The 23,763-nt window shown below is 40.9% G+C and overlaps 1 protein-coding gene across 6 annotated transcripts in view; it reads left to right on the top strand.

Annotated features, from left to right (window-relative positions):
* The window catches only part of RTKN2 (rhotekin 2), a 214,394-nt gene that overhangs the window by 168,618 nt on the left and 22,013 nt on the right, over nt 1-23,763 (top strand). For 5 of the 6 annotated variants that reach the window (XM_068140107.1, XM_068140105.1, XM_068140106.1 and 2 more), the window contains 5 exons: nt 9,945-10,144; nt 12,573-12,631; nt 17,758-17,811; nt 19,052-19,169; nt 20,737-20,937. In XM_068140107.1, the coding sequence (XP_067996208.1) occupies nt 9,945-10,144; nt 12,573-12,631; nt 17,758-17,811; nt 19,052-19,169; nt 20,737-20,937 (632 nt within the window). Of the gene's footprint in view, nt 1-5,572; nt 5,644-9,944; nt 10,145-12,572; nt 12,632-17,757; nt 17,812-19,051; nt 19,170-20,736; nt 20,938-23,763 lie in introns of those variants that run through there. The other variant, XM_068140104.1, reaches the window with a different exon arrangement.

The raw sequence follows: 23,763 nt of genomic DNA, 5'->3' as shown, positions 1-23,763 counted from the left end.
GAGGTGTAGCCCTTACTTCAAGGGGGAAAAAACAAACCTGGACTGGTTTGCTACAGTGAAACTGGGTTGAACTTGAAGATATTCTGCCCATCTCCTCAGCTCTAGGGCCTTTTCAGGGTATAGTGTCCTTTGAAGCAAGTTTCTCTTCTTAGATCATTCTACCGTAGCAAAAATACATTTTAGTTCCTGTCTGATGTATGAAGGTGCAATTTTGATCCAACACTGGGGTGATTCAGCAAAAAATCATCACCTAGATAAAAGGTGTAGTCTCTGACATTGGACTTATTCCCAGGAACACTTTTAGATCCCTAAGCACAGTCCCATTATTTGCTGTGCTGTGGCAAATGCTTTTTGCTTTGTTGCGTTGGGGATCTTTCAAGATTCATAGAATCCTAGGATGTCTTAGTTTGGGAGAGACCTTAGACATCCTCAACTCCAACCTCCCTCCCATGGGCAGGGACACCTCTCAACTATTTGTCTGCTCAAGGCCTCATCCAACCCGGCCTTGAACACTCCCAGGGAGGAGGCATCCACGATCTCTCTGGGCAGGCAGTCTATTACGTAATAGAGTCTCACCACCCTTGTACTGAAGAACTTCTTCCTGAGGTCCAGTCTAAACCTACTCTCCCTCAGCTTCAAACCATTCTCCCTTGTCCTATTGCTAGACACCATTATGAAAAGTCTCTCTGCAGCCTTCCTGTAGGATCCCTTCAGGTATTGGAGGGCAGCTCTAAGGTCCCCCCAGAGTATTCTCTTCTCTAGGCTGAACAAGCCTAGCTCCCTCAGCCTATCCTCATAGCAGAAGTGTTCCAGCCTTTGGACCATCTTTGTGTCCCTCCTTTGGACTCACTCCAATAGCTCTGTGTCCTTATAAAGGGACAGAACTGGATGCAGTATTTGAGGTGGGGTCTCACAAGAGCAGAGTAATGGGCTTCAAACCTATGTCCCTAATTTGCCAAATAGAAACAGTAACATGTGACTGGCTACTTCAGTTAATCACACTTCATAACTCGTCTTGTGGATGAGCAACTTCAAGACATGAAACTGCAGTTTAAAGTCATGTAGTGTTTGAGTTAATTTTTAAGGTTTTCAGGTTTGATCTCAGAAATTGTTTTTCCAATTCACATGGGGATGGATTTTGTAGCTTAGTATTTCTGTTATGTATTTAGAGTGCATTTATCTTGTGTATGGTGATTTAAAGAGGCTACAGTAATTAAACCTGAAGACATTTCAAGAGAGGGTTGACATCAGGACTACAGGGAGGAGCCAATTTCTAGACTCCTATCTGGGAAAAGGAAAAATAATTCCTTTTGTTTTTCCTGCCTTTTATAATTTCTTTTTAGAAATCCTACAGGACTATAAAATAACTAAGAAAAAGCACCTGATGTCAGTGTTGTATTAATACCATTGCACAGAGAGGTAGCCTCGGTGCCATTTGGAGCATTAGAACAGTTCAAAGAAGACTGCAGAATCTTAAAAGTCCTTGAGCAGTTGAGCAAACTCTAAGGGTAAAATTAATCTGAGAACACTTAAAATTATAAGAGTTTATTGTAAGGTGTTCTGGTCTCTGTGTCTAATTATCACAGAAAGGGAAGGATGATCCATCCTATTTATTTTAGGCACCTTCATGTTTTAGGATGACGTCTTCAGTGACTGACTCCATAACTAACTTCATACTGCTCAGTCATGTAAAATAGAACATACAAGTTTTCTCTTACTGTTGCTTTCATCTTGATAGGGTTAGGCTTCAGCTTACTGTTGTTGGCCAGATGATTAATTTTCACCTTATCCAATCAAAACTGATGCAGAAGTGCATGACAGTAAAGTATTTAATTTGTTTTGCAGAACCGAATATTGACCTTCTGCTCAGCTAAGTGAATGGAAAGACTAAAACTGACCTCAGCAGGTTGGAATGATGAGCTACCAAGGCTAATAATTTTGTCTTTTAACTTAACCTTGGATTCAGTAAGAGGTCAGGGAAACACTCTAGATTCCATAGTCTTTGCCCTTTTAACCAACCTATAATGATCTCATGTCATGGTAATCAACATCAGTGCAATCAATGGCTACAGTTTGTTTTTCAGTTTAAAATGAAATAAGTAGAAGCCAGTTATAAAAAAGTCTTGATAACTCTTCCCCATACGACCAGTACAGACCTTTGTATATTTCCATTTAGGATAAATCTGAATAGGAATTGAATAGATTTCTACTGGCATGCTCTGATGATATTCAAGGAGTAGGTGTAGCAAGCTGTGGGAACTAAGAAATTAAGAAAAATATTGCAGTGCTGTCAAGAGTAGGTGTAGACATTTTGTACCTGCTAAACCAAAATGATGGGCCTAGCATTTAAAATAATATGCTGATGTAACACTCAGCAGAAGAATGATTTAGATAGACAACGAGCTTTCCTCTGCTATCTAGTCTTCCTAATACTACAAGGAAGCCAAATGCTTTGCAATGCAAATACAGTGGCAAATAAAAGGATGATGTGAAGGTGTGATTCATCTGAAAAAAAAATGTTTCACTTAAGAAACTGAAGGTTGGATACAGATCCCCTGTACAGTTCACCCTACCCTATTCTGGCTCCTCTGCATTAGTGCAGCAGTGACTCGGCAGGATTTTTCTTGTTTTGTGGGTTGTGCCTTAGCTTTCTTTGCTCTTCAGTGGAGCCTTGTCTGGAGAAGAAAACAGTTACAGTGCTTCATTTTTTTTCTTTCTTTCTTTTTTTTTTTTATTTTAATTGTAGCTGTGTGCTGGGATTACTCTTAAATTAGGGATCAGAATAGTTGCTAGCTGAATCCTGAATCTCTGGAAAATGTAGATGGCATAAAGCCTTCTTCAAGTTGGTATGCATGCTGCAACACAGGACAGCGTAGTTTCAATGAGGCTCGGAGCGTGGAGAGAACATCTCATCTCACATACCACCTGCAGAAATGCTGTTTAAAGCCTCAGTCTCATATTCCCTTAAGAGAAAGGACTGGAAGTTCAGTGAAATTTTTTTATTTTTTTATTTTTTTTTTTAATTAAGCATCTGACAGGGCAACTGAATTATGAAGCTTGATTTTATAAAGAAAAAAATTAACATCTCTGGGAGGTGCATGGAAAGAGAACCAAAGCAGAAGCAGGTGCAAGAGCATGACAAGCCAGACTTTGCAGTAACATGTTTCTAATGTAGTGGAAAAACTGGGCATTTCAACCAGCTCAAGAGCAGATATATACTGAGTTTGAGAAGATACTCTTCATGTTAATTAGGGCTGAGTCTACACATTTAACTCCCACTGATTTCTTAAGGGTTCCAATTCAAGTCAATGTCAGTAGGAACATCTAAGGGCTGCAGGCATGGGCTCTGTATTAGTAGTCACATTCTGGGACTTAATAAGACTAGGATTTGCTGAACAGACTGTACTGCAAACCCATGCTAATTAGCATCTAAAATTCTTGGAAAGCTGCCACAGATTCCTGGGAGCTGTCTACACCACAAGCAAAAATGGCTTTAGAGATGGGGATTGCCTGAAATAGGTTGGGGCATAACCTGTCCTTTTGCAGTGATTTTTATCACACCTGCGTAGCCACCCTAGCTTCTGACAAACCCCTTTTGGTGCACACCTGAAACAGCTGTTCTTGGTAGTGCCACAGGCCACAGGGGATGCTTCTGGAAAACCTGAAACAGTGAATTTGTTCTAGGGTGCTGAACTGCTTAGGATGATGTTGGGTGGAAACTATTTCAGTGTCTCTTGGTGACCCATTGTATTGGTTTTCTGTGGTAGCACACTATCTCGTGAGCTGGTGAATGAGTTTTAATGTGGCAGAATGACAATGATTCTTTCCTTGTTTGTTTATGTCTATGGTTAGGCTGCCATTTTCATCAAAGAGCTTCAGCCATTGACATTTGTTGAGCCTGGATCTCCTCCTCACTTACTTTGGTCATTGGTTCAATGATAATGCAATTCAGTTGAGACTTCCACTTGTTTGGTTGCAGTTCCAGGAATATTCCTGTTTCTAGTTTTCTCTGTAGTCTAGAAAAGTACTTTGAGATTTTTGAGGCTCTAGTCCCATCCCCAACTGATTCAGGAGCAGCCAGACCACAGCTTAAGACATGTGCCTTATTGTGAAGCAAGATGTCTCATTTGTCCATATGCAGCTTGTAAGGATTGCACCTTGATTCTCTGATTGGATTTCTCCACTGGATGTAGTGTAGAAAGACTTCTTTTGAGAAAGTGGTAGTAACTACAGAATGGAAGGCAATATCTAAGTCTGAGAAGAAACTGAGTCTATAGACATGTAATGTAGGGCGAGGCTTGCCAGTTGTGGCATGTGTCCTGACAACGGTACGCAGAAGCTTTCAGGATGGTTTTGAAGGTATTTCATAAATATCTACATGCCTCGGGAGCATGGCCTAAGATGGAGGCAGGAACTGCTGAACAACTCCCACTGCTGTCTCTGCCTTAAAGTGAGACTTGACAACTTTGGAGGGAAGCAGGGCTCTGCTTTCCACCGAGGAAAGCACCACTTTGGTGCAGAAGTTCATGATTTTTCTTGAAGGCAAATCCCCTGCATTTGTGCCCAAGTTGTAAATAGCAGGAGCCAAGCACCTATATGAAATCCTGATGAAGCAACAAGGCTTTTCTAACTGCATTTTCTTATATTTTAAATAAGCATATGTTAGCCAGGAGACTTCTGTCTTCTGTAGAAAGCTGTTAGCAACACTGTATATAATCTCACTCCTTCCAGCACATTTTACTTCTTTCAAATGTTGACAAGCATGTGCAAAGCAATGAGGATCTGTGCTTGTGACCATCACCTGCAGAGAAAGAATTCAGAGAGAAAAGCCAAGAAATCAGGGATGAGGGATGGATGGGAGGCACTATTTTGGCTCATTTGTTGGATCTGATGAGGACAACCAGAGCTGCAAAACTATCAGCAGCAGAGAGATGGCTCAAGTTCTTCTCAGGTCAATCCAAAGAATAATTAGTGTCGTTTAATTTTAATACATAACAGTTTATTTTTCACAATGCATGCTGCTAGCACGGCTCTTGCATAGTAGTTTATTTTTCACAATAGCTAGCACAGGTATTGCAGTACCATCGTATTAAAGATGTGCAAGTAAAGGAACCACAGAAATCCCAGGACATTATTAAAGATGGTTGCTGTGCTTCTGAACAGCCGTGTGCAATGTGCAGCCCTTGGAAGAGGGCTCCGGGCCTCTGCTCCAGCTCCTGTGGACCGTGGGCATCATAGAGAAAGGCATCGGCCCCCCGCGGGAAAAGAAATGAAGGGGAACAAAGGAACCGGGAGCCATGAAAGGTGTTGGCCGTTATGATTCAACACTCGTTATTCTAGCCAGTTAATGTGGAGTTAATAATGCTGCCAGTAGCAGCTAATGCCGCACTTCTGCACAGCCATCCGCAGGCTTCAGTGACGAGCAGGACAGCTGCCTCTCTCCCCCTCTCCCACCGCCACAAGCCGCCGTGCCCCAGCCCGACCGAAGGCCGCGGGCGTTCCCGAGCCCTGAGAGGGGCGGGCATTGGGCGGAGCCGCGGCGGCCGTTGCTGGGGGCGGGAAAAATTTCCGTTCAAAAAAACGGTGGCGCACCTGAGGAGGATGCGGCCGCGGCCCGTGCCGGGCGACGGTGGCCCGGAGCCGGTGAGCCGCGGGCGGATGGGGAGGCGGTGTGGGGTAGAGGCGGCCGCGGGGAATGCGGCCGCTTGCAACCCAGTGCAGGTGTCCGCCGTTGACGGCCGCTCTTGCTACGAGCGGGCAGGATTCTGCAGCTGCTCGGGGGCAGTGTGCCGAGCGCTGCCCGGCTGCAGGTGATCCTCGGCGGGTGGGAGCCTGCACTGACCCTGAGCTCGGCGGTCTGTTCCGCATGCGAAGTGCCCGTGGAGGTGGGGAATGGATCCCGCGGCAGCCCGCTGCTTACCGTGCCGGAGCCGGCCCGGTTCGGTTCAGCGGCAGGGCAGTCTGCCGGCCGCGCTGTGGGAGGAAACCGGGTCCAGCCACCCAGCTGCCCGCGCAAAGGTGACGGTGCTCCCATAGCTGAGCTCCCTGCACAGTGTCATAGAGCGTGAACCTGATTCTTTCTAGCTCTTCAATCTTTTAGCCGTTGATTTTTTTATTTTTTCCCTTCGTCTTTTAATGAGGTTTGTGTAAACCTTGAATCACTTAAACCCCTGGACTAGTCGAATTCAGCTGTCTCTGTAAAGCTGCTGCCATCAGCTGCAGCAAACCATTCTCCCTGTACTTAGCTAGAGAAGCCCCCAGTCTTGACCTCGCAGCCTCTGTTTTACAACTATACTCTCTGCCTGACTACAGGTTTACTGTACATGCAAGTAGGCCTGTGGGGTTTAGATGCAGTAATAGATTGGAAATGTACCTAGGAATAAACTTCTGAAAGCCTGTATTTAAAATATCAGTTAAAGTAAAACTTCCATCTGTTCTACCCTCAGCAGTGTCTGTCATTTTTCTTTGCTGCTATAGTTGGACTGTTGGGGTTTTTTTTTTGTCTGTTGTGACTCTATCACCTGTATAAAACTAGAAATCTTTTAAAAATTCTTATGTTCCAGGGATAATTGGGTGGGGAATAGAAAGACTTTCTGAAGGGATTGTTTAGGCAGTTCCTGAGTGTGAGGCTGAAAACCTCAGCAGCTGTTTGTAATCCTGCCTGGGTTACACTGCCACTGGTGCAGGAAGGATGGAGACCACAATGGAAACAGTGCGTTAGTAGACACCATATGGCAAAACAGTGCTGTGTCATTCCTTCAAGTCCAGATGCTGTGTTTGTATTTTTAGAAGGTACTGGGGGGAGGAAAGAAGCTGACCAATTTTTTTTGGTAGACATGAAGAACTGTATACGTTCCAAATCAGGCTGTTAAATCACTCCTTCAGATGAGTTTTATACAGTGATTATTTAAGCTGGACTCAGCAGCCATTTAATGCTAGTCCAGAATATTTCATGTGAGCCTGGCTGAGGCATAGCATCAAACTGAATCCTTTGTGTAGTTGTGAAAGCCCTGATATGAATATACGCAAGTGCTTCAAACTAGGAAAGTTTATTTCCTCTCCTTACCCTAATGCTAAGGGGAAGTACTGTTTCACTCTTCTGAGATGAAATTCAGCTTTGTAACAGCTGCTATATTAGTTTAGGTTCAAAGAATAAGTAGTTATTTCTTAGGGGCAGGTGTAGGTCTTGCTTAGCTCTTCATAGCTGTGTAAAATTTGATTCAGAATAAAGGATGATTGATGAAAGCTATTTGCTTTTTCTTGCCTTCAGGGAGAGGAGAAAACATGGATAGAGAAGCAGGTGCTGGGGATGTTGGTGTGCTGCTTTATCCTGCACTGGTTGTGGTTGAAATTTTAGAAAGCAAATCCCTGGATGGGAAAACTGGGGTAGTGTGTGGTGTACTGGGTCCCAGGCCTTTGTATATCCACTGTAGGGAATGCCAGTGGAACATCTATGGAAAACATGCCTGATAGGAGCTTTGGAAGCTGTTCACCACTAAGTAACTCACTGGTGCCAAAAAGCCTGTGTTATAGTAGCCTGTGCATGTTCTAAACATTTCTCATGGGGCCTCAGGTTGAGAGCTTTTATTTTCTGGAGAGTCCTCTGTGCCTTGTTAGTGTCCTCCTCCACATTGGTGTCTAGTCATCGCCTGTGTTCTTAAACACTGGCAAATTCAGTAGAACGCAGTTTTGTTTCCCCCGGCCCTGGTTTGCCTGATCACACAAGCTTGGAGTTTTTATCACCTTGGGAGGGTGACTCACCTCCTTTACGACCTGAGGAAAATGAGACTAAGTTTCCATACATGAGCATAGTGACTTTCTGGCTCTTCACATGGGGCAGAAGAACCTTTTGTATGTATCTAGGTCTTCTTTTAGCAAGAATGTGGTTGTAGAAGAGGAGGAAAATAGAATGAGAATCTTATACTGCTGAAGGAATCTGATAGCCTCTGGGGTTTGAATAATAGTGTTCTGAGGTGCCTGAGCTCCATTTCAGATGCTGTGTAGATCACTACTGCAACTTGACCGAGTTGCTGTGCTGGGAGTGGCTTATGGACTGAAGCTACTTTTCCTCTAGGGCAACAAAGAAGGGTGGTTTGGGAAGAAGAATGATCTCTAAGCAGATGGAACAGTAGTGGAAACTTTACATGTCTTTTATTTTATGGTGTGAGGTCTTTAGAAACAATAAAACCTACTCCTGGAAAGATGGGAAGGAATAGATGGTGGCTGTGTGCTGAGCTTCCACCTGCCTCTTGTGACTGCTTCCTCATGGCAAAGGTAGCTAATGACAGAATGAGCCCCAAGTAAAGAAGAAAACTATCCTCATTACCCCTTTCATGCATTCTGGATTTCTCAGGTACTTTAGTTGTGGAGAAATTATCTCCCTCTTCTTTATATGCTGCTTAGAGGCTCAAGGGAGGGCCATTGCCAGTACTTTTCTACCAGCAGAAATACCAAACTTGTAAATTCAAATTATTGTACCATGAATTTCACTCAATTGTTTATTGATCCATCCCCAAAACACTTGTTTTGAGTTCAGATGGACTATAAAACAGAAAATGGCATGATGTTTTTAATTCCGGAAGTAACTTGGACACTCTTGTTTGAGAAACGTCAGTCATCACCCACTTGCAGTATGTGTTTGCAATACAACCCTGCAACCAGGGACAACACTGGTTTTTACATGTCAGAAATACATGTCAGGGATGGCCACATAACAATAGAATACGTATCAGTCAGTGGCACCTAGCAAACCCCTGGGAGACAGCAAACTGTCTATGATCTTCACCTTAATTATCTTCTGGCTTGGCAAAGATTGACTTCTTTGAAGTCAAGTGAGGAATCATACACATTTTTGAACACATGTTTTGTCTGAAGTAGGTAGGAAAAAGCTGACTTCCCAGAATTTTTTATAATTCCATCAGGCTGGGCATGATCCTTGTGCAGTGTTGAAGCCACCACAGCTGTCTGACTTCCAAGTTCATGGCTTGTAATAGTAAAGTATTAGGATATTCTCTTTTTTTTCTTCCTTTCCCCCCCCCCCCGGGGTTATCTGGGTTTCATAGAATAATAGAATGGTTTGGGTTGGAAGGAACCTCCGAAGGTCATCTAGGCCAATCCCGCTGCAGAAAGCAGAGACATCCTCCACTAGATCAGGTTGCTCAGGACCTTGTTGAGCCTGACCTTGAGTGTCTCCAGGGATGGGGCCTCAACTACCTCCTGGGACAACTTGTTGCTGTGTATCCATCACCCTCATGGTAAAGAACTTGTTCCTAACATTCAATGTAAATCTCTTCTAGTTTCAAACCATTACCCCTTGTCCTTTCACTGCAGGCCTTTGTAAACAGTCCCTCTGCAGCCTTCTTGTAGGCCCCCTTTAGGTACTGGAAGGCTGATAGTAGGTAGGTGTCAGAAGTGAACAAAACTTTCTTTTAAACCATTTTTTAAAGATAGCCAAAGAAGTAATGTAATTGAATTTCTGTTTTCAAGTATTTCAGTTACTTTCCTGAGTTTAGAGTTTATTTGGGTGGAGTTAGCTGTAAACTTTCTGGCAAGTGAATTTTTAAGCTTTGTTCAGTTAGGCCTCTTGAGTGACCATATGAGGGGGCCATATCTTACTATTGTATGAATGACACAATGACGCACCTAAATTTTTAGTAACTTTCAGATGCTATGATGAGTTGATGTTACTGCCTTGTTTGGAGTTTACTTGTATAATGGATATAGTGAATCTGTTACATCTTGTGTTTTTCTCTTGTTCCTGAGGAGAGAACTCATTTTACATTTAGTAACCAGGTAATGGCAACATATAGTTAAAGCCTAGGATTTTCTAGTCCCACTGTGAAATAAGCAGAGCTCATGAAAAAGGCAAGATATTATTTGGCTTTTTGTTTAGTCATTTGGTTTTTTTCAGGTTGTTTTGGTATTTTTTTCCCCCCCATGTCTAGGAATGTGACATCCAAGAGAAAATTAACTTTGAAATCCGCATGCGAGAAGGCATCTGCAAACTACTTGCAGTGAGCACACAAAAAGACCAGCTCTTGCAAGCAGTTAAAAACCTGTTGGTTTGTAATGCTCGTATACTTGCATACAAGGCAGAGCTTCAGAGCCAAAAGGAAGAGTCGATTTCATGCAGATCTGCAGAACGGTGAGTTACAGATCAAATTCAACTAGAGCATTGTGAAGTGGGCTTTTGCCTGTGTGGATTCTTAGTAGCCCATCTAGGAAGGTGGATTTAAACCCTTCCCCCATACAGATGTGCTCTATTGCTGCTTTAAAGCATTACTTTATAATGTTATTGGAGCATCTCCTTTTTATTTTAGAAAATTAAATAGAAGTCAGATTTTTATGGGTAGATTTTTACTATTTGGATATATATGAATATCAGGCAATATAATAAACATTTTTCTTGATTTCCTTTAGTATACAAAAAAAGTATTTAACCAAGTCTGAAGGCACAAAACAAAACTCTCCAAGTCAGAATACACCTATTTCTGTTTTTCATTCTTCCATTCTTAAGGTCTCTTTAATGATGGGATCATCATGGTTAATTGGTACCCTCTGCCGGCCACTTCTGATAACTACAGCAAAGTAATAAAGACGACAATAGACATGGAGAAAATTCAGTTTAGCTGAAAGTATTCTCACATTGTAACTCTTGAACGAGCTAAAATATAGGTAGCTTACCTGAATAATGCTATATTTTTTGTGCCTAATGGAACATTTGGTTGCCGTGTCAATCTATTGCTCTCAGGTTGTTACTTTAATGAAATGCTATATTGCACTTTAGCATAGAAACTCTTTGAATACATGCTTAGGTCCAGTTAGTTGTACCTGTAGGGAGCATTCCTGCTACTTTTGCTTTCAGAAGCATGGTCTTATAGGACAAGTTCATTGAAGAGCTGCATTTTCTGACTATATCAGTTACTATTGCAAAAGCTGATTCTGAAAACTAACACAATGTGTAGTATTCTGTAGTCATTGCAGTTGTATTGATCCTTTCTACTAAAATGAACACATTTACAATGATTCATATTTTATTAGAGTTTTTAAGGATGCAATAAAATCAAGTATGTATATATGCTGATTTACTTAACTCATGGTCTTTGATGTTAGTGACTGGAGAATAGTGATGGCATATGTCCATCAGAGGGCAGAGAGATTTGAAGATACACCTGAAGAGCTGTATTGTTTTCTTATAGTCATAGTCAGCTGTGGTGTTTACTTGATTTATGTCTTATCATGCATTGCTTTGGGTTCTCTCTTAAGGGACCCTTTGAAATGTCAGTGGAGGTCATTAGAAAGAGATGCATGCTATAGAATCATAGCATTACCATTTAGATTATATCTTTGATAGGTGATAGTGCATTTGCAGTTCTTTTTTCAGTATTTTCAGTGTTGGTTAAAGCTTAATCCAGATAAAATGATGATGAGTGAGAGAGAAAATTCTGGGGTTTTCAAGTGAATTTTGTCCCTATTATTACATAGATCTGTAATCTGTGAGTTCTGAAGATACTCTGACTGCCACTGGAAGTCAGGATGTTGGCAGCAGCTAGAAATTTTCATTTGGCTCTTATTTGATTAGGGACAGTGGCAGATATAAGGAGAACATTCTGTTGTTGCTCAGTATCTAGAGACTGTTTTGATTCAGTTTGAAGATGACTTTGGCTGTTTAGCAAATGGTCTGTCTGCGTGTAAAATCACAATATTATCATAGAATCCTAGAATGGCTTAGGTTGGAAGAGACCTTAGAGATCATCTACTCCAACATCCTGCCATGGGCAGGAACGCCCCTCAATTACACTTGTCTGCTCAAGGCCTCCACCAGCCTGGCCTTGAACATCCTCCAGGGAGGAGACATTCACAACCTCCCTGCGCAGCCTATTCCAGGGTCACACCACCCTCATACTGAAGAACTTCTTCCTAAGATCCAGTTGAAACCTACTCTCCCTCAGCTTCAAACCATTCTCCCTTGTCCTGTTGCTAGACACCCTTATGAAAAGTCCCTCTGCAGCCTTCCTGTAGGATCCCTTCAGGTACTGGAAGGCAGTTCTAAGGTCCCCCTGGAGTCTTCTCCAGGCTGAACACCCCCAGATCCCTCAGGCTGTCCTCACAGCAGAGGTGTTCTAGCCCTTGGATCATTAACAATGCAACGTTTTGTAATTAGTGTCCATTAAGAGAGGAGGAGTCAAGTCTCTAACCAGTAAGAGAACCAGTAATTAAGTTGCATATTCATTGCTGTATGTAGAAGGAGTACAGTTGATAGTGTATTTAGTCCTGTTAGAACTGGAAGAGACAAGGAAGATGAAGCTACTTGTCTTTTAATACCCAGGTTAAATAAGCTTTGGAGTAAAATCTTTTAGAGAATTAAGAAAATTGATGGTGTACCTTCCTTCCAGATTATCCGCAGGAATCTAATGACTCATGTCTTAAACCAGAGATACCAAATTTAACTTTCGAGAAAAACATTTGAAACTAGTTATAATATAAAAATCCTGACAGTTTTTAATGTATAAAAGATTGAGTTTTAAAAGTTGTAAGTGCACTGATCTCCTCATTTTTCTTCTCTTTGGCAGGTCTTCAGAAAATGGGACAAAAGACTGGGTGGCATGCAAAGCAAAGGTTGCTATATCAAGTAAGCTGCTGGGTAATCAATAATAGGAGCTAATTGGCTGGGCAGTAACTTGTACGTCAGGTTCTACAAATAAGATGGTATTTTTAAAGTGTCTGATTCCAGGACATTAATCCTCTTGTGCTTCAAGGGGACTTGTTCTTTTAAGTCAGGCACGCGCTTTTGAAGATCCTGTCTAGTGTTTCCATTTTACTTTCAGGTACTTCTACAGTGGGAAATATTTTTTTTCCCCTGTTTGTCACTAAACACTGAATAAATTTCAAAGCTAAATATATGTAAATGTGCTGATAACTTTTTTCTCCCCACAAAGAAAACTTTGATGTGATCATCCAGTCTGTGTGTAACAAAGTGCGAGCAGAATTATATATATGGTATTCAAATGTTACTTCGTTAATGCAGATTGCATGACTACAGCAAAGGGATAGTACAAACTAGTAACAAGACTACTTAAAAGTGATTTCCAGTGGGCTGGTGCACTGTGTCCTAGCCTGTTCTCAAACTTAAGCACTGAATTTATCATTTTGTTTGCCTTTGCCAGTGGTGTGTGGTACTCTCTTCAGCGTTCCTGTAGCCGTTCATTGTGGCTGTTCTATGTTTGGTAACAGATCTATGTGTACTCCCTAACTTCATTAAAAATAAAGTAGTGTAGAAAGGCTCACTACTGAAACTGTTTAAGTTAATTCTGCATGTTTTGACATATATTTAAGCAAGGTATCTCCTAGTAGAAGAGTGATGAGCACATGGTTCAATAATGTTTTCTGCCAGCACAGCTGTTTGCAGAATGTGTATCTGTCTTCCCTCCTTATGGTAGTTGGATGAAAGGCATCTGTTTGCCTGTCTGTGCTGTGGTTGCACCTTTCTTCAGATTTATAGTTATCTGCAGTGAAGACGTTTGTTACCTTTAGAAAACCAGAATTGTGTGAGGACTCTATTTTTAGTATGAAAATTTTGTTTAGGACATGAAATATTTAGCTAGTTTCTTTTGATGTGACAAGGGAATAGAAGGTTGAAATACACCACTTCCTATTATGTGCTATCTGTTAATGAGTCTGTCCTGTTACTAGCATAGTGCTTCTCAAACTGGGATTTATGATCCTCAGAAATATGGCATATAGATCAAGGTGAAGAATAGAAAGTGGCTTCAGCTACTTCACTGTGAACACATGGTGAATTGTTTGTGAGTGCTGTGATGCTGCCATGCCTTACTCCTCTTTAGATACTTGTGTCAGGAAGCTGAGCCTGGTCCAGTTTACAGCAGGAAAGCTTAAATGTTCTTGGCCTCTGCTGAGAGGTTTTAGCTTTCTGTAGATCACCTGTTATTAGCTCCTTATTTTCCACTCTGTGCTTGAGAAGCAGAGAACTGGAGTACATAGAATCTGGTTGGCTTAGGTTGGAAAGGACCTTAGAGATCATGTACTCCAACCTATCTGCCATGGGCAGGGATACCCTCAACTGAAGTGATTGTGGGGACAAGTCTGTTCATGCGTGGCAAGGGCAGGAGCCCTTGGACAAGATACACGATTGGGAGATTCTTAAATGACATGAATATGTGCCAGGCTGGTTCCTCCTTGCATTACCCTCTGACCTATTCCCCTGTGTCCATTTAGTATGCCAAGTCAGGTTCTGTCAGTTTCCACAGCTGCACTATGTTCACATCTGTAATGTCCTCTTATTCTTCCCCTGTCTTTCCCAGTCCTTGTGTAGCAAATTGGGTATGCTACATTTCTTCTGTCTTGTATGCCAGCCGTCAGTGGATTTGCTGCTGGAGTTGCCCTGCGTGTTTGGGAGGCACCTGTGCATATGCAGGTTCCCTGCCTTTTTGAGAATGTGTTGTGAGTGCAAACAGCGTGAATCAGGAGATGTCGTGACTGAATTCTCTGGGAGAGGCTGGAAACGTGGAGTGAGTGGTCTGTGTAATATGACAGGCATGTAATTTAAGAATTGAAGATGCAGAATAGATTTTTTAAGGGAAAGTTATCTATCTACTTCTAAATATATTAGTGTATCATCTGGTATGGTGCATGCCAGGAGCTTAGGCTATTAGCAAAAAAAAAAGTGTGATCACGTGGTAAACACCAAAAGTTCAGGAAGAGCTATGCAGGAGTACTGAGGAAGGTACTCCCACAGAAAGCAACTGTATGTCAGGGACTGTGTTGGGGAGGGCATTCCTTGATCCACAGATTTTCACACTTCTATTATTTTTACTCACTTCTGCTCTGCGTGTGTGAATGAATGGCTGTTTATGCTAGAAGACAATATATTGAGTGTTATCAAAGCATAATCATAATTGAAAGTAATTTTATAAAGGAATCACTGCCTTTAAATCTGATTAATTTTATTGCTTGAATATATCCAATTTGAATCCATGCAGATTTAGAGCTAATGTAACTGATAACAGGGGGTGTGAAAATTGATCTTTGTTTTTGCTAAATAGCAGCTCTTTCAGTCCAGACTGAATTGAGAACTGATTTATAAGTATCATGTTAAAATTGCTCAGGCCATTGGCTATCTCTAGCCTGCTGATTTTCTGACTAAGGTGGAAATTTTTCAGCCAGTGTGATACAAAGTAATCTTTAGTTCTCAAATTGTTAACAAGACCTATCCAGCGCATTAAAATTGTCGCTTAGAGTTTGCTATGATTAAAGGTGAGAAAAAGGCTTTTATTGTAACTTTTTTGTGTATTTATGTACATTTATGACCTTTGTCTTTTAAGAAAGAGACATTCTGTTCTTTATCTCTGACAGAGATAAACACATAGCTGTTGCACTTTTGAGAGAGACTTTTGTAACTGTTTGAATGAAACAGTTTCTGTTTCCTTATTTTAAAAAACGAACTACTTTTAGAAATGCCTACTCTGCATCTTTAGAAGTGAAAAGCAGTTCCAGAAGATGGTGATGTATTGATTTTTAGGGAGTTGTGGCAGTCTAAATCTATATCCTGACATATTTCATTGCTGAAATTACTTTTTATGAACACTTAAAAAAAGAGAAATTTGCAGGTTTTCACATTGAAACAGCATGTATCATAAGATGTCCCATAATATGTCCTAGTACCCCTGTACACTGCACTGGTTAGGCCACACCTCGAGTACTGTGTCCAGTTCTGGGCCCCTCAGTTTAGGAAGGATGTTGACTTGCTGGAACGAGTCCAGAGAAGGGCAACGAAGTTAGTGAGGGGCTTGGAACACAAGCCCTATGAGGAGAGACTGAGGGAGCTGGGGCTGCTTAGCCTGGAGAGGAGGAGACTCAGGGGTGACTTTATTGCTCTCTTCAACTACCTGAAGGGGGGTTGTAAACAGGCAGAGGTTGGTCTCTTCTCCCAGGCAGCCAGCACCAGAACAAGAGGACACAGTCTCAGGCTGCGCCAGGGGAAGTTCAGGCTGGAGGTCAGGAGGAAGTTTTACACAGAGAGTGATTGCCCATTGGAATGGACTGCCCGGGGAGGTGGTGGAGTTGCCGTCACTGGAGGTGTTCAGGAGGAGACTTGACAGGGTGCTTGGTTAGATGGGTTAGTTGATTAGGTGGTGTTGGATGATAGGTTGGACGCGATGATCTTGAAGGTCTCTTCCAACCTGGTTTATTCTATTCTATTAAATTTACATTTATTAATGTAATATACCTTCTGAAACAGAGTGACTACATGCAGTTTCACTTAAACCAACACAAAGTTTTGTGGCTAAGCCTTTGTAGGAATACATGACAATAGGTTGCCAAAATACCTCGTTTTAGCATATTATATGTGGATTTTTCCATCAGCCTCATACGGAGATCAACACTGGAGTCTGCAATGCTCCTTTCTACAAAATACTGAAGATTTGAGCCAAAGGACAGTTGAGCTAGTGCTGTTCACTGCTGCCATCATGTGTCACTTAATATATTGCATGTATTTTTAACCAACGCTAGTATTTGAGAAACCAAGTTTGGATTTATAAAGCCCTTACTGCATTTGTCTTTTAACAAGGGGCTAATAAGAAACATTGTGTGTAAAGCTGAGTCCTTGAAACTGGAAGAAAATGTCACTCAGTGCTGTTTTTGACTGAGTGGATAAATTGGAAAAACTTGTTCAAGAAAATACTTTTCTGTTATTAAAATGACAGGCATGACTTAAAATAATGTTTCTGTAATTGCCTCTTTACTATGGTTCAAAAGTAGAAGGATATTTCAGACTTTAAAACAAAAAAGATTTGTAAACTCTTTTTATGCCAGCTAAGGCAATTCTTACTGGGAATGTGATTACAAGTGATATTTTCTCTGTGGTTAGCAAAACAAGACTTAAGTGTTTGCAGTATAAGTATCCCAGTCTTTCCATTAAAACAGGAAGTTTCTGTTCTTGCAGTTGGATGAGTGGTTTCCAGTACAGGGCAAGCAGTTTCAGTTTACATCTCTGCATGATAGTGGGCCCAGAATCTCTGACTTCTGAGAGTACCTCTCAGAACTATGTTACTCTGCCACTCCGAAATGTACTCTCAGGTACTTTCAAATGAGATGTAAAATATTCTTTATCCTAACATGAATTCTGAAAGAGTTCAGCTGAGGGAGCTGGGATTGTTTAGCCTGGAGAAGAGGAGGCTCAGGGGTGACCTCATTGCCCTCTACAATTACCTGAAAGGTGGTTGTAGCCAGGAGGGGGTTGGCCTCTTCTCCCAGGCAACCAGCACCAGAACAAGGGGACACAGTCTCAAGCTGCGCCAAGGGAGGTTCAGACTCGAGGTGAGGAGGAAGTTCTTCACCGAGCGAGTCATTCGGCATTGGAACCGGTTGCCCAGGGAGGTGGTTGAGTCATCGACCCTGGAGGCGTTCAAGGGGAGACTGGACGTGGCACTTGGTGCCATGGTCTAGTCATGGGGTCTGTGTTGATAGGTTGGACTCGATGATCCTCGGGGTCCTTTCCAACCTAAGTGATACTGTGATACTGTGATAAAATGACACCTGAAGTTGAACTAATTGATGAATTTTGTTTTGACATGGGTAGATAATAGAATTGAAATAGTTATGCTGTTATGGATAGAAGTCCTGTTACAGCCAGAACATTAGGAAAAGAAATGAGAGTGTGTTTGTAATTTTTGATCACAGATCTACAATATTGGCTCTAACTTAATTTCCCTACCTTTTTTTTCCCCCTTGGTTTAGATATCCGAATACCATTAATGTGGAAAGGCTCTGATCACTTCAGCAATAAAGAAAGTATGTAAGATGCTGTAAACTACTGTGATAAGCAATTGCTTATGCCTGTAAATTTAAACTGGATGGGGAAGTCCATACTTACTTCAGCCCCTTCTTTGACCTTTCAGTAGCTCTGTATTTTACTGTTTGATGTGTAGCTGCTCTTAACCTGAAGTTGTTGGTTGGTTGAAGTCCCGTGGTTCTATACATCTAACTCCTAATCTTGAAAAAGTTCTCCTGAGGAGGAATTCCAGAGGAAGCAACAAAATATTGTTGTTCCTAGATGGATAGCTGAGAAACTTCTGACTAAACACCTTGTTCTGTGTCTTGTCTACACTTGAGAGAGTATATTGGGGGATGTTTCCAGTGAGGAGTTTAAATGAAAGTTGTCTGATGGTGTTGAGTGTATTATTGGATAGTCTTCAAGTACATGCATTCTGCTGCGTCACGGAGATTAACCCTAAATCCGTTCCAGCTGTCACCTGGCATTGATTTCACTTTGATTTTCAATGGGGTCGAAGGGGCTAAGCATGCAAAAATAGTCTAATCCTATATAGTACATTCATAAAATGATACAGGCTTTGGATCAAATGTTCATGTTTTTCTTTTTTCCTAAATTTGGTTTTATTAAACAAAATTACATTTTTGCCAACATTTCTGAAGTTGCCAGCACAAATACACCTGATTATCAGAGGAAAAAAAAAAAAACTTGGGCAAAAGTAGGCTTTTTTCCCCTTCTGTGAATGTTGTTCTACCTATTCAGTGTTGATATTTCAGTTAACATAAAATCCTAGGATGAAAAATTTATGATAAGAAGAATTTGAGAGTAATTCCTTGGAGATCTGAATTACCATTTCTTCCAGTACCTAAAGGGGGCCTACAAGAAGGCTGCAGAGGGACTGTTTACAAAAGCCTGCAGTGATAAGATGAGGGGCAATCGTTTTAAATGAGAGAAGAGTAGGTTTAGATTGGATATTAGCAGCAAGTTCTTTACCATGAGGGTGGTGGAACACTGTAGCAGGTTGCCCAGGGAGGTAGTTGAAGCCCTATCCCTGGAGACATTCAAGGTCAAGCTCAACAAGTCCCTGAGCAACCTGATCTAGTGGCGGATGTCCCTGCTCACTGCAGGGAGGTTGAACTAGATGAGATTTGAAGGTCCCTTCCAACCCAAACTATTCTACGATTCTGCTTTTTTTTACTGGAAGCATTTAGTATTGTGATGTATTAATGGCTAATATGACATTTCTTTGGCTCTCTCCAGGATCACAGCGCTATGCAGTGTTCTGTTTGTTCAGAATGGGATCTGAGATTTTTGATACAGAGGTGGCTATTGTGGATAAAACAATAACAGATATTTGCTTTGAAAATGTGACAATATTGTGAGTATAATTTATTTCTGTTGAATGAAGTACAAATGTTGCTGTTTTCTTTAGAAAGTGCATAAGATTGTGAATGAGATTGGCTATGGTCAACAAAGTTTTGGGGACAATGGAAGCAGTAGGGGTCCTGTTAATTTTAGTGGCTGGTGGATTCCCACCTCTGATATGTTCGGTTTTATGTGCATGATGTTGCTGGTTGTAGATGTACCACCTGAACTTTTCATTTTTATTATGCTGAAACCTAATACTTAAAATACCTAAAGAGATAAACAAACATGTACCTCAAGGACAGAATTAAATGAATGCTAACACCTGAAAGCATTATGAAAACATAGTCACAAATGTTGCACTCGGTGCTTTACCTGTTATTCTGTACAGCAGGGTACTGTCTCTTCCCACACCTCCTCTTCTGTTTATATCTATACGCAGCCATTGTCCATAGAGTTGAAGAATACTAGACAGGAAATTATTTGCTTATCTTTAAAAGTAACCTGGAAAAGAGTAGAAAGGTGTGCTCATGTACTTTTTTGTTGCTTTCTGATTTTTAAGAGAGCCCTGAGAGGCACTTAGCTTTTTTTTTTTTTTTTTAAATTATTATTTCCACTGCTTTGTTTTTTATATTAGCAACTTAGATTCAGGCTCCCGAGGACAGCTGTCTGGAAAGCTAAAACTACTGAAAACTGTAAATCAAGATCCTGAAAACTGAGTGACTGAGAGAGAATGGAGCTTTAAATCTGATTTTAAACTTTCTTAAGCACCTGTTCAAGTTAAGTTTGGGGGCAAAACTTGAAATCAGCTTCTTCAAAGATAGGAGACTTGACCATTACAATTTTCTGTGGAATACTACAACAAAAGCAGACAAGGCACTGCAACTTGCCTTGTCTCTTCCAAGATAAAAGCCTTTGGGATGATTTTGTTATGGGCATGTGTGTAATGACAGTATTTGTACCTGAAAAATGAGGTTAGGCTTCTGGTTTGATGACTAAGCTTGAGAACAAGAGAAATGGTAGAACTGAAAACAAACAGGGAAAGTATGGGCTGCAGACAGAAGAATGCAGCTGTAGGTAGTTAAGTTATGAATGACAAATTTTGTTCCTTTTAAGTGAGCTAGGAGATTTTTGGGGGTGGAGTAATGTTGAAGGGGTTGGGGTGCAGTAAGATATCTTTAAAACAGTTCAGTCTGATTTAGTACCATAGGCATGGATAGGTTTTCAATCATGTGATTCTTGTGTAACAGCAGAGGGCAGATTGAAGTGTGTTTGAATGTCTTGCCTCTGTATTTCCATAACACGGGGTTTTTTTTCAGTTTTTAACATAAACGTTGAATTTCCTGTTTGCAGTTGTTTATGGTTTAATTATAACATCCATCTCATGACTTCAACAGTAAGTTACTGTTGTGTACTCTAATCTTTAATTCCATATTATTGTATGTCTTCACTTGAATCCTATGGAATTTCTTCCCTTGATTAGAAATAGACGTTACTTAACATGTATAGTAGCAGCAGCATTCCTTGGCTGCATGCTCAGTTTATTAACAAATGCTCTAAAATTTTCTCCTTCCTTTCAGTGATGAAGCAAGACCAGATTTCCAGGTGAAGGTTGAAGTGTATAGTTGCTGTACAGAGGAGCCTTTATATGTAACAAACACTCCTAAGAAACTAGCAAAGAAGCTTAAAACATCCCTCAGCAAAGCTACAGGGAAGAAACTCAAAGCTGTGCTGGAAGAAGACAGCACTGAAGCCTTTTTGCCTGCTGACCCAGTAATTCAGTAAGCCATATATATTGATATTCTGGATTTCTATTTTTACAAATAGAAATAAGCCAAATGTATTGTGGATTTTTGGGAAGTTGCCAGGAAAGTAATAATTTAAATAAGACATTAGAAATTACGTGTGAATTCCAATTGTGTCACTCAGCCCTGGGGCCTGGTTCTCATCTTAAAACACACAAGTAGGTTGTATCTTTCTGCTCTACCAGCTAGCTAGTTGGTAAATCCACCCTTACTTACAAACTCTAGAATGTTTTAGTTTGCTCTCTGGTGCAAACCAAGCTCACACAATCAGTCTGTCTGTGTCACTCTATCCATCTACATAGGCTCTTCCCTTTCCCATTACTCCCTCCCCCATATTTTTGTTTTCTCCTAGCCAATTTTGCTCATACTTGACAAACAGGTAGATGTGTCTGAAAGTTACAGGTTGTACAAAATAGTAAGTGTGGTATGTAGAGAGGAGAAACCTCTCTTGTAGTCTCTTCCCTAATGAAGCTGGCAGAACTGTTTGCTGTTCTTACAGAGGCTATTCCACTTGCTAGCTTTTCTATAAAACTGTACTGTCAATGGCATTTTACAGTTATAAGCTTAAAAACAGGGGTTTTCTTAATTGACTTTACTACTGAACATTTTAAAATGACTTACTGGTTCTCAGTATCTGTGGAAAGAAATGCTATTCCCAGTAATTCACCTGTTCCCTTTAAAAAATGATCCTAAGTCTTCCATGCATTTTTAAATGAAGCTAACTGCCTACTAGTGTTTCCCATCTACTTTACTTCCACTGGATTTAAGCAGGCCAAGTACCTAAATTGTAAATATTGATCATATTGATTTTATCTTTTTTTCTAGAAAGCAATTTTTTTCAAGGAATTACTTTCTTCTTTGGCAGTTGAACAGTAAAGAATCAATGCCTGATTCTTGCCATGTGTTGAGTGCAGTGTTAGTCTAATTTCACAGAATGGCTTAGGTTGGAAGGGGCCTTAGCGATCATCTACTCCAACCTCCCCGCCATGGGCAGGGACAGCTATCTACTAGACCCACCTGCTCAAGGCCTTGTCCTGCCTGGTCTTGAATTACCCCCAGGGTGCTCATCCTCCCTGAGCAACCTGTTCCAGAGCCTCACCACTCTTGTACTGAAGAGCTTCTTCCTAAGATTTGGTCTCAACCTACTCTTCCTCAGCTTAAAAGCATTCCCCCTTGTCCTGTCGCTACACACCCGTATGAAAAGTCCCTCTCCAGTCTTTCTGTAGGATTCCTTAAAGCCTGGGTTTTAAAAGGAAACTTTCAAGCATATTCTGTGTTTGTCACACAGATATTACTGTATGCTGATGCTACTGTTTTGATCAAAATCATACATCCAAGAGATCTTAGCCAGAGAAGAATCAGAGCAAATTTTATTGCTAATTTTCCTGTGTGTTTCCGCTAATGACAGCGTGTCTTTCAGTCTGCATTATCTCAGGTGGCTGTGCTTTCCACAAGCTCCACTTATTCTATGACACACTGTCATTAGATGCAAGTTGCTTGAGATACAACTACTAGCTTATTTGCTGGTCACACTTGCTTGAATATAGATTGCCTGTCTTTTAAGGAAGAAGCATCAGTAGACAATCTAACCAGCTGCCTCTTCCCTTGGGTTTTGGTTTTGGTTTCTCAGATGTAATTGTGCTTAGCTTTACTCCATCCTGAAGTTTGTTGTTTCTACAGTAAATAAGCATCTCAGGGTTACTGCTGCTTTCTTAGTAGAGTTAAATGAACAATGATGTGTTTAATGATGGCTTTGCTAGGTGATTAAAAAAGCTTCTTGGAATGAAATGGGTTATTATAGGCAGAAAATAAGTGGTCTTTTTTTTAATAGGCTCCCCTTAGGATTTATATTAATAAGACCTTGGTATGTAGCCCTTATAAAGAGGAAAAGATTGCAAGATTACAAGAGATCTTTCAAGTATTCCCAGTGAATTTTACCAGTCCAGCTGGTGAAATTAAACTGCAACAAAAAAGGAAACTTTCTGTATTATATGAACACCTTTTCTCTGTAGATTTCATTTGTACAGGCCTTTTTCTTTTCAGAACACACAAGGGTGAAGTTCTCAGTTTTCCCAAAACTCTGTGATCCCTTTATGTCAAATGTCTTGGCTTAGAAATCTCCCTGGTTCGTGAGGAAACTGTCAGCCTTGCAACTTCTTGCAAAAGCCTAGTGACAAAGTGCTATAAATGGTTGCTTAGGTTGATTAACTTCAGTTATACTAATACTCTCTCTACTCTTAATTACCTCTCTTTTCATTTTGGTACAGGCTTTTGGTCTTTTGCCTGCTTAGATTTTCTCTCTTAATTTTTATTTTTTTGCTTTTTACATTTGTCATAGAAAGAAACTAGAGCAGTTATACCATTGAATTCCTGAGAAACTAGGTTGCTTTGGGGAGAAATCATTGGAGAGACTCCCTGAAGTGCATGTTTATTCACTTGCAGAACTGGACTGCACATGGACTTGTTGCTATTGCCTTTTATGCATTGTTCTCCCCTGGGCTGGAGGCACAGCTTCCACGCTGTATGTTTGAATCAGTAAATTCACAGTGATATTTTGCTAGAAGTACATAATCTAATGGCCTCGCTTCTACAGCGGGATTCTTTTAAGTACATGAAGCTTATATCTGCTTTTACTTGCTATTATTTAAGGTCTGATTGAAAAGGGAGCATATTTGATTGATTTTTTTTTTTTTTTTTTAACTCACAAATCCTCCATTCTCTGTATCTGGATGAGTGAACTGAGCTTGGAGTTTCTAACATTAGCATTCCAGAAGAGATTCTGAAACCTGAGCTGTATTAATT

Source organism: Melanerpes formicivorus, unplaced genomic scaffold, assembly GCF_026170545.1.
Source record: "Melanerpes formicivorus ecotype bairdi unplaced genomic scaffold, bMelFor1.0.p_v2 SCAF_6, whole genome shotgun sequence".
NCBI classification, from domain to species: domain Eukaryota; kingdom Metazoa; phylum Chordata; class Aves; order Piciformes; family Picidae; genus Melanerpes; species Melanerpes formicivorus.
Note: the sequence above shows the minus strand (reverse complement) of the source record. Positions and strands in the feature narration are given on the sequence as shown.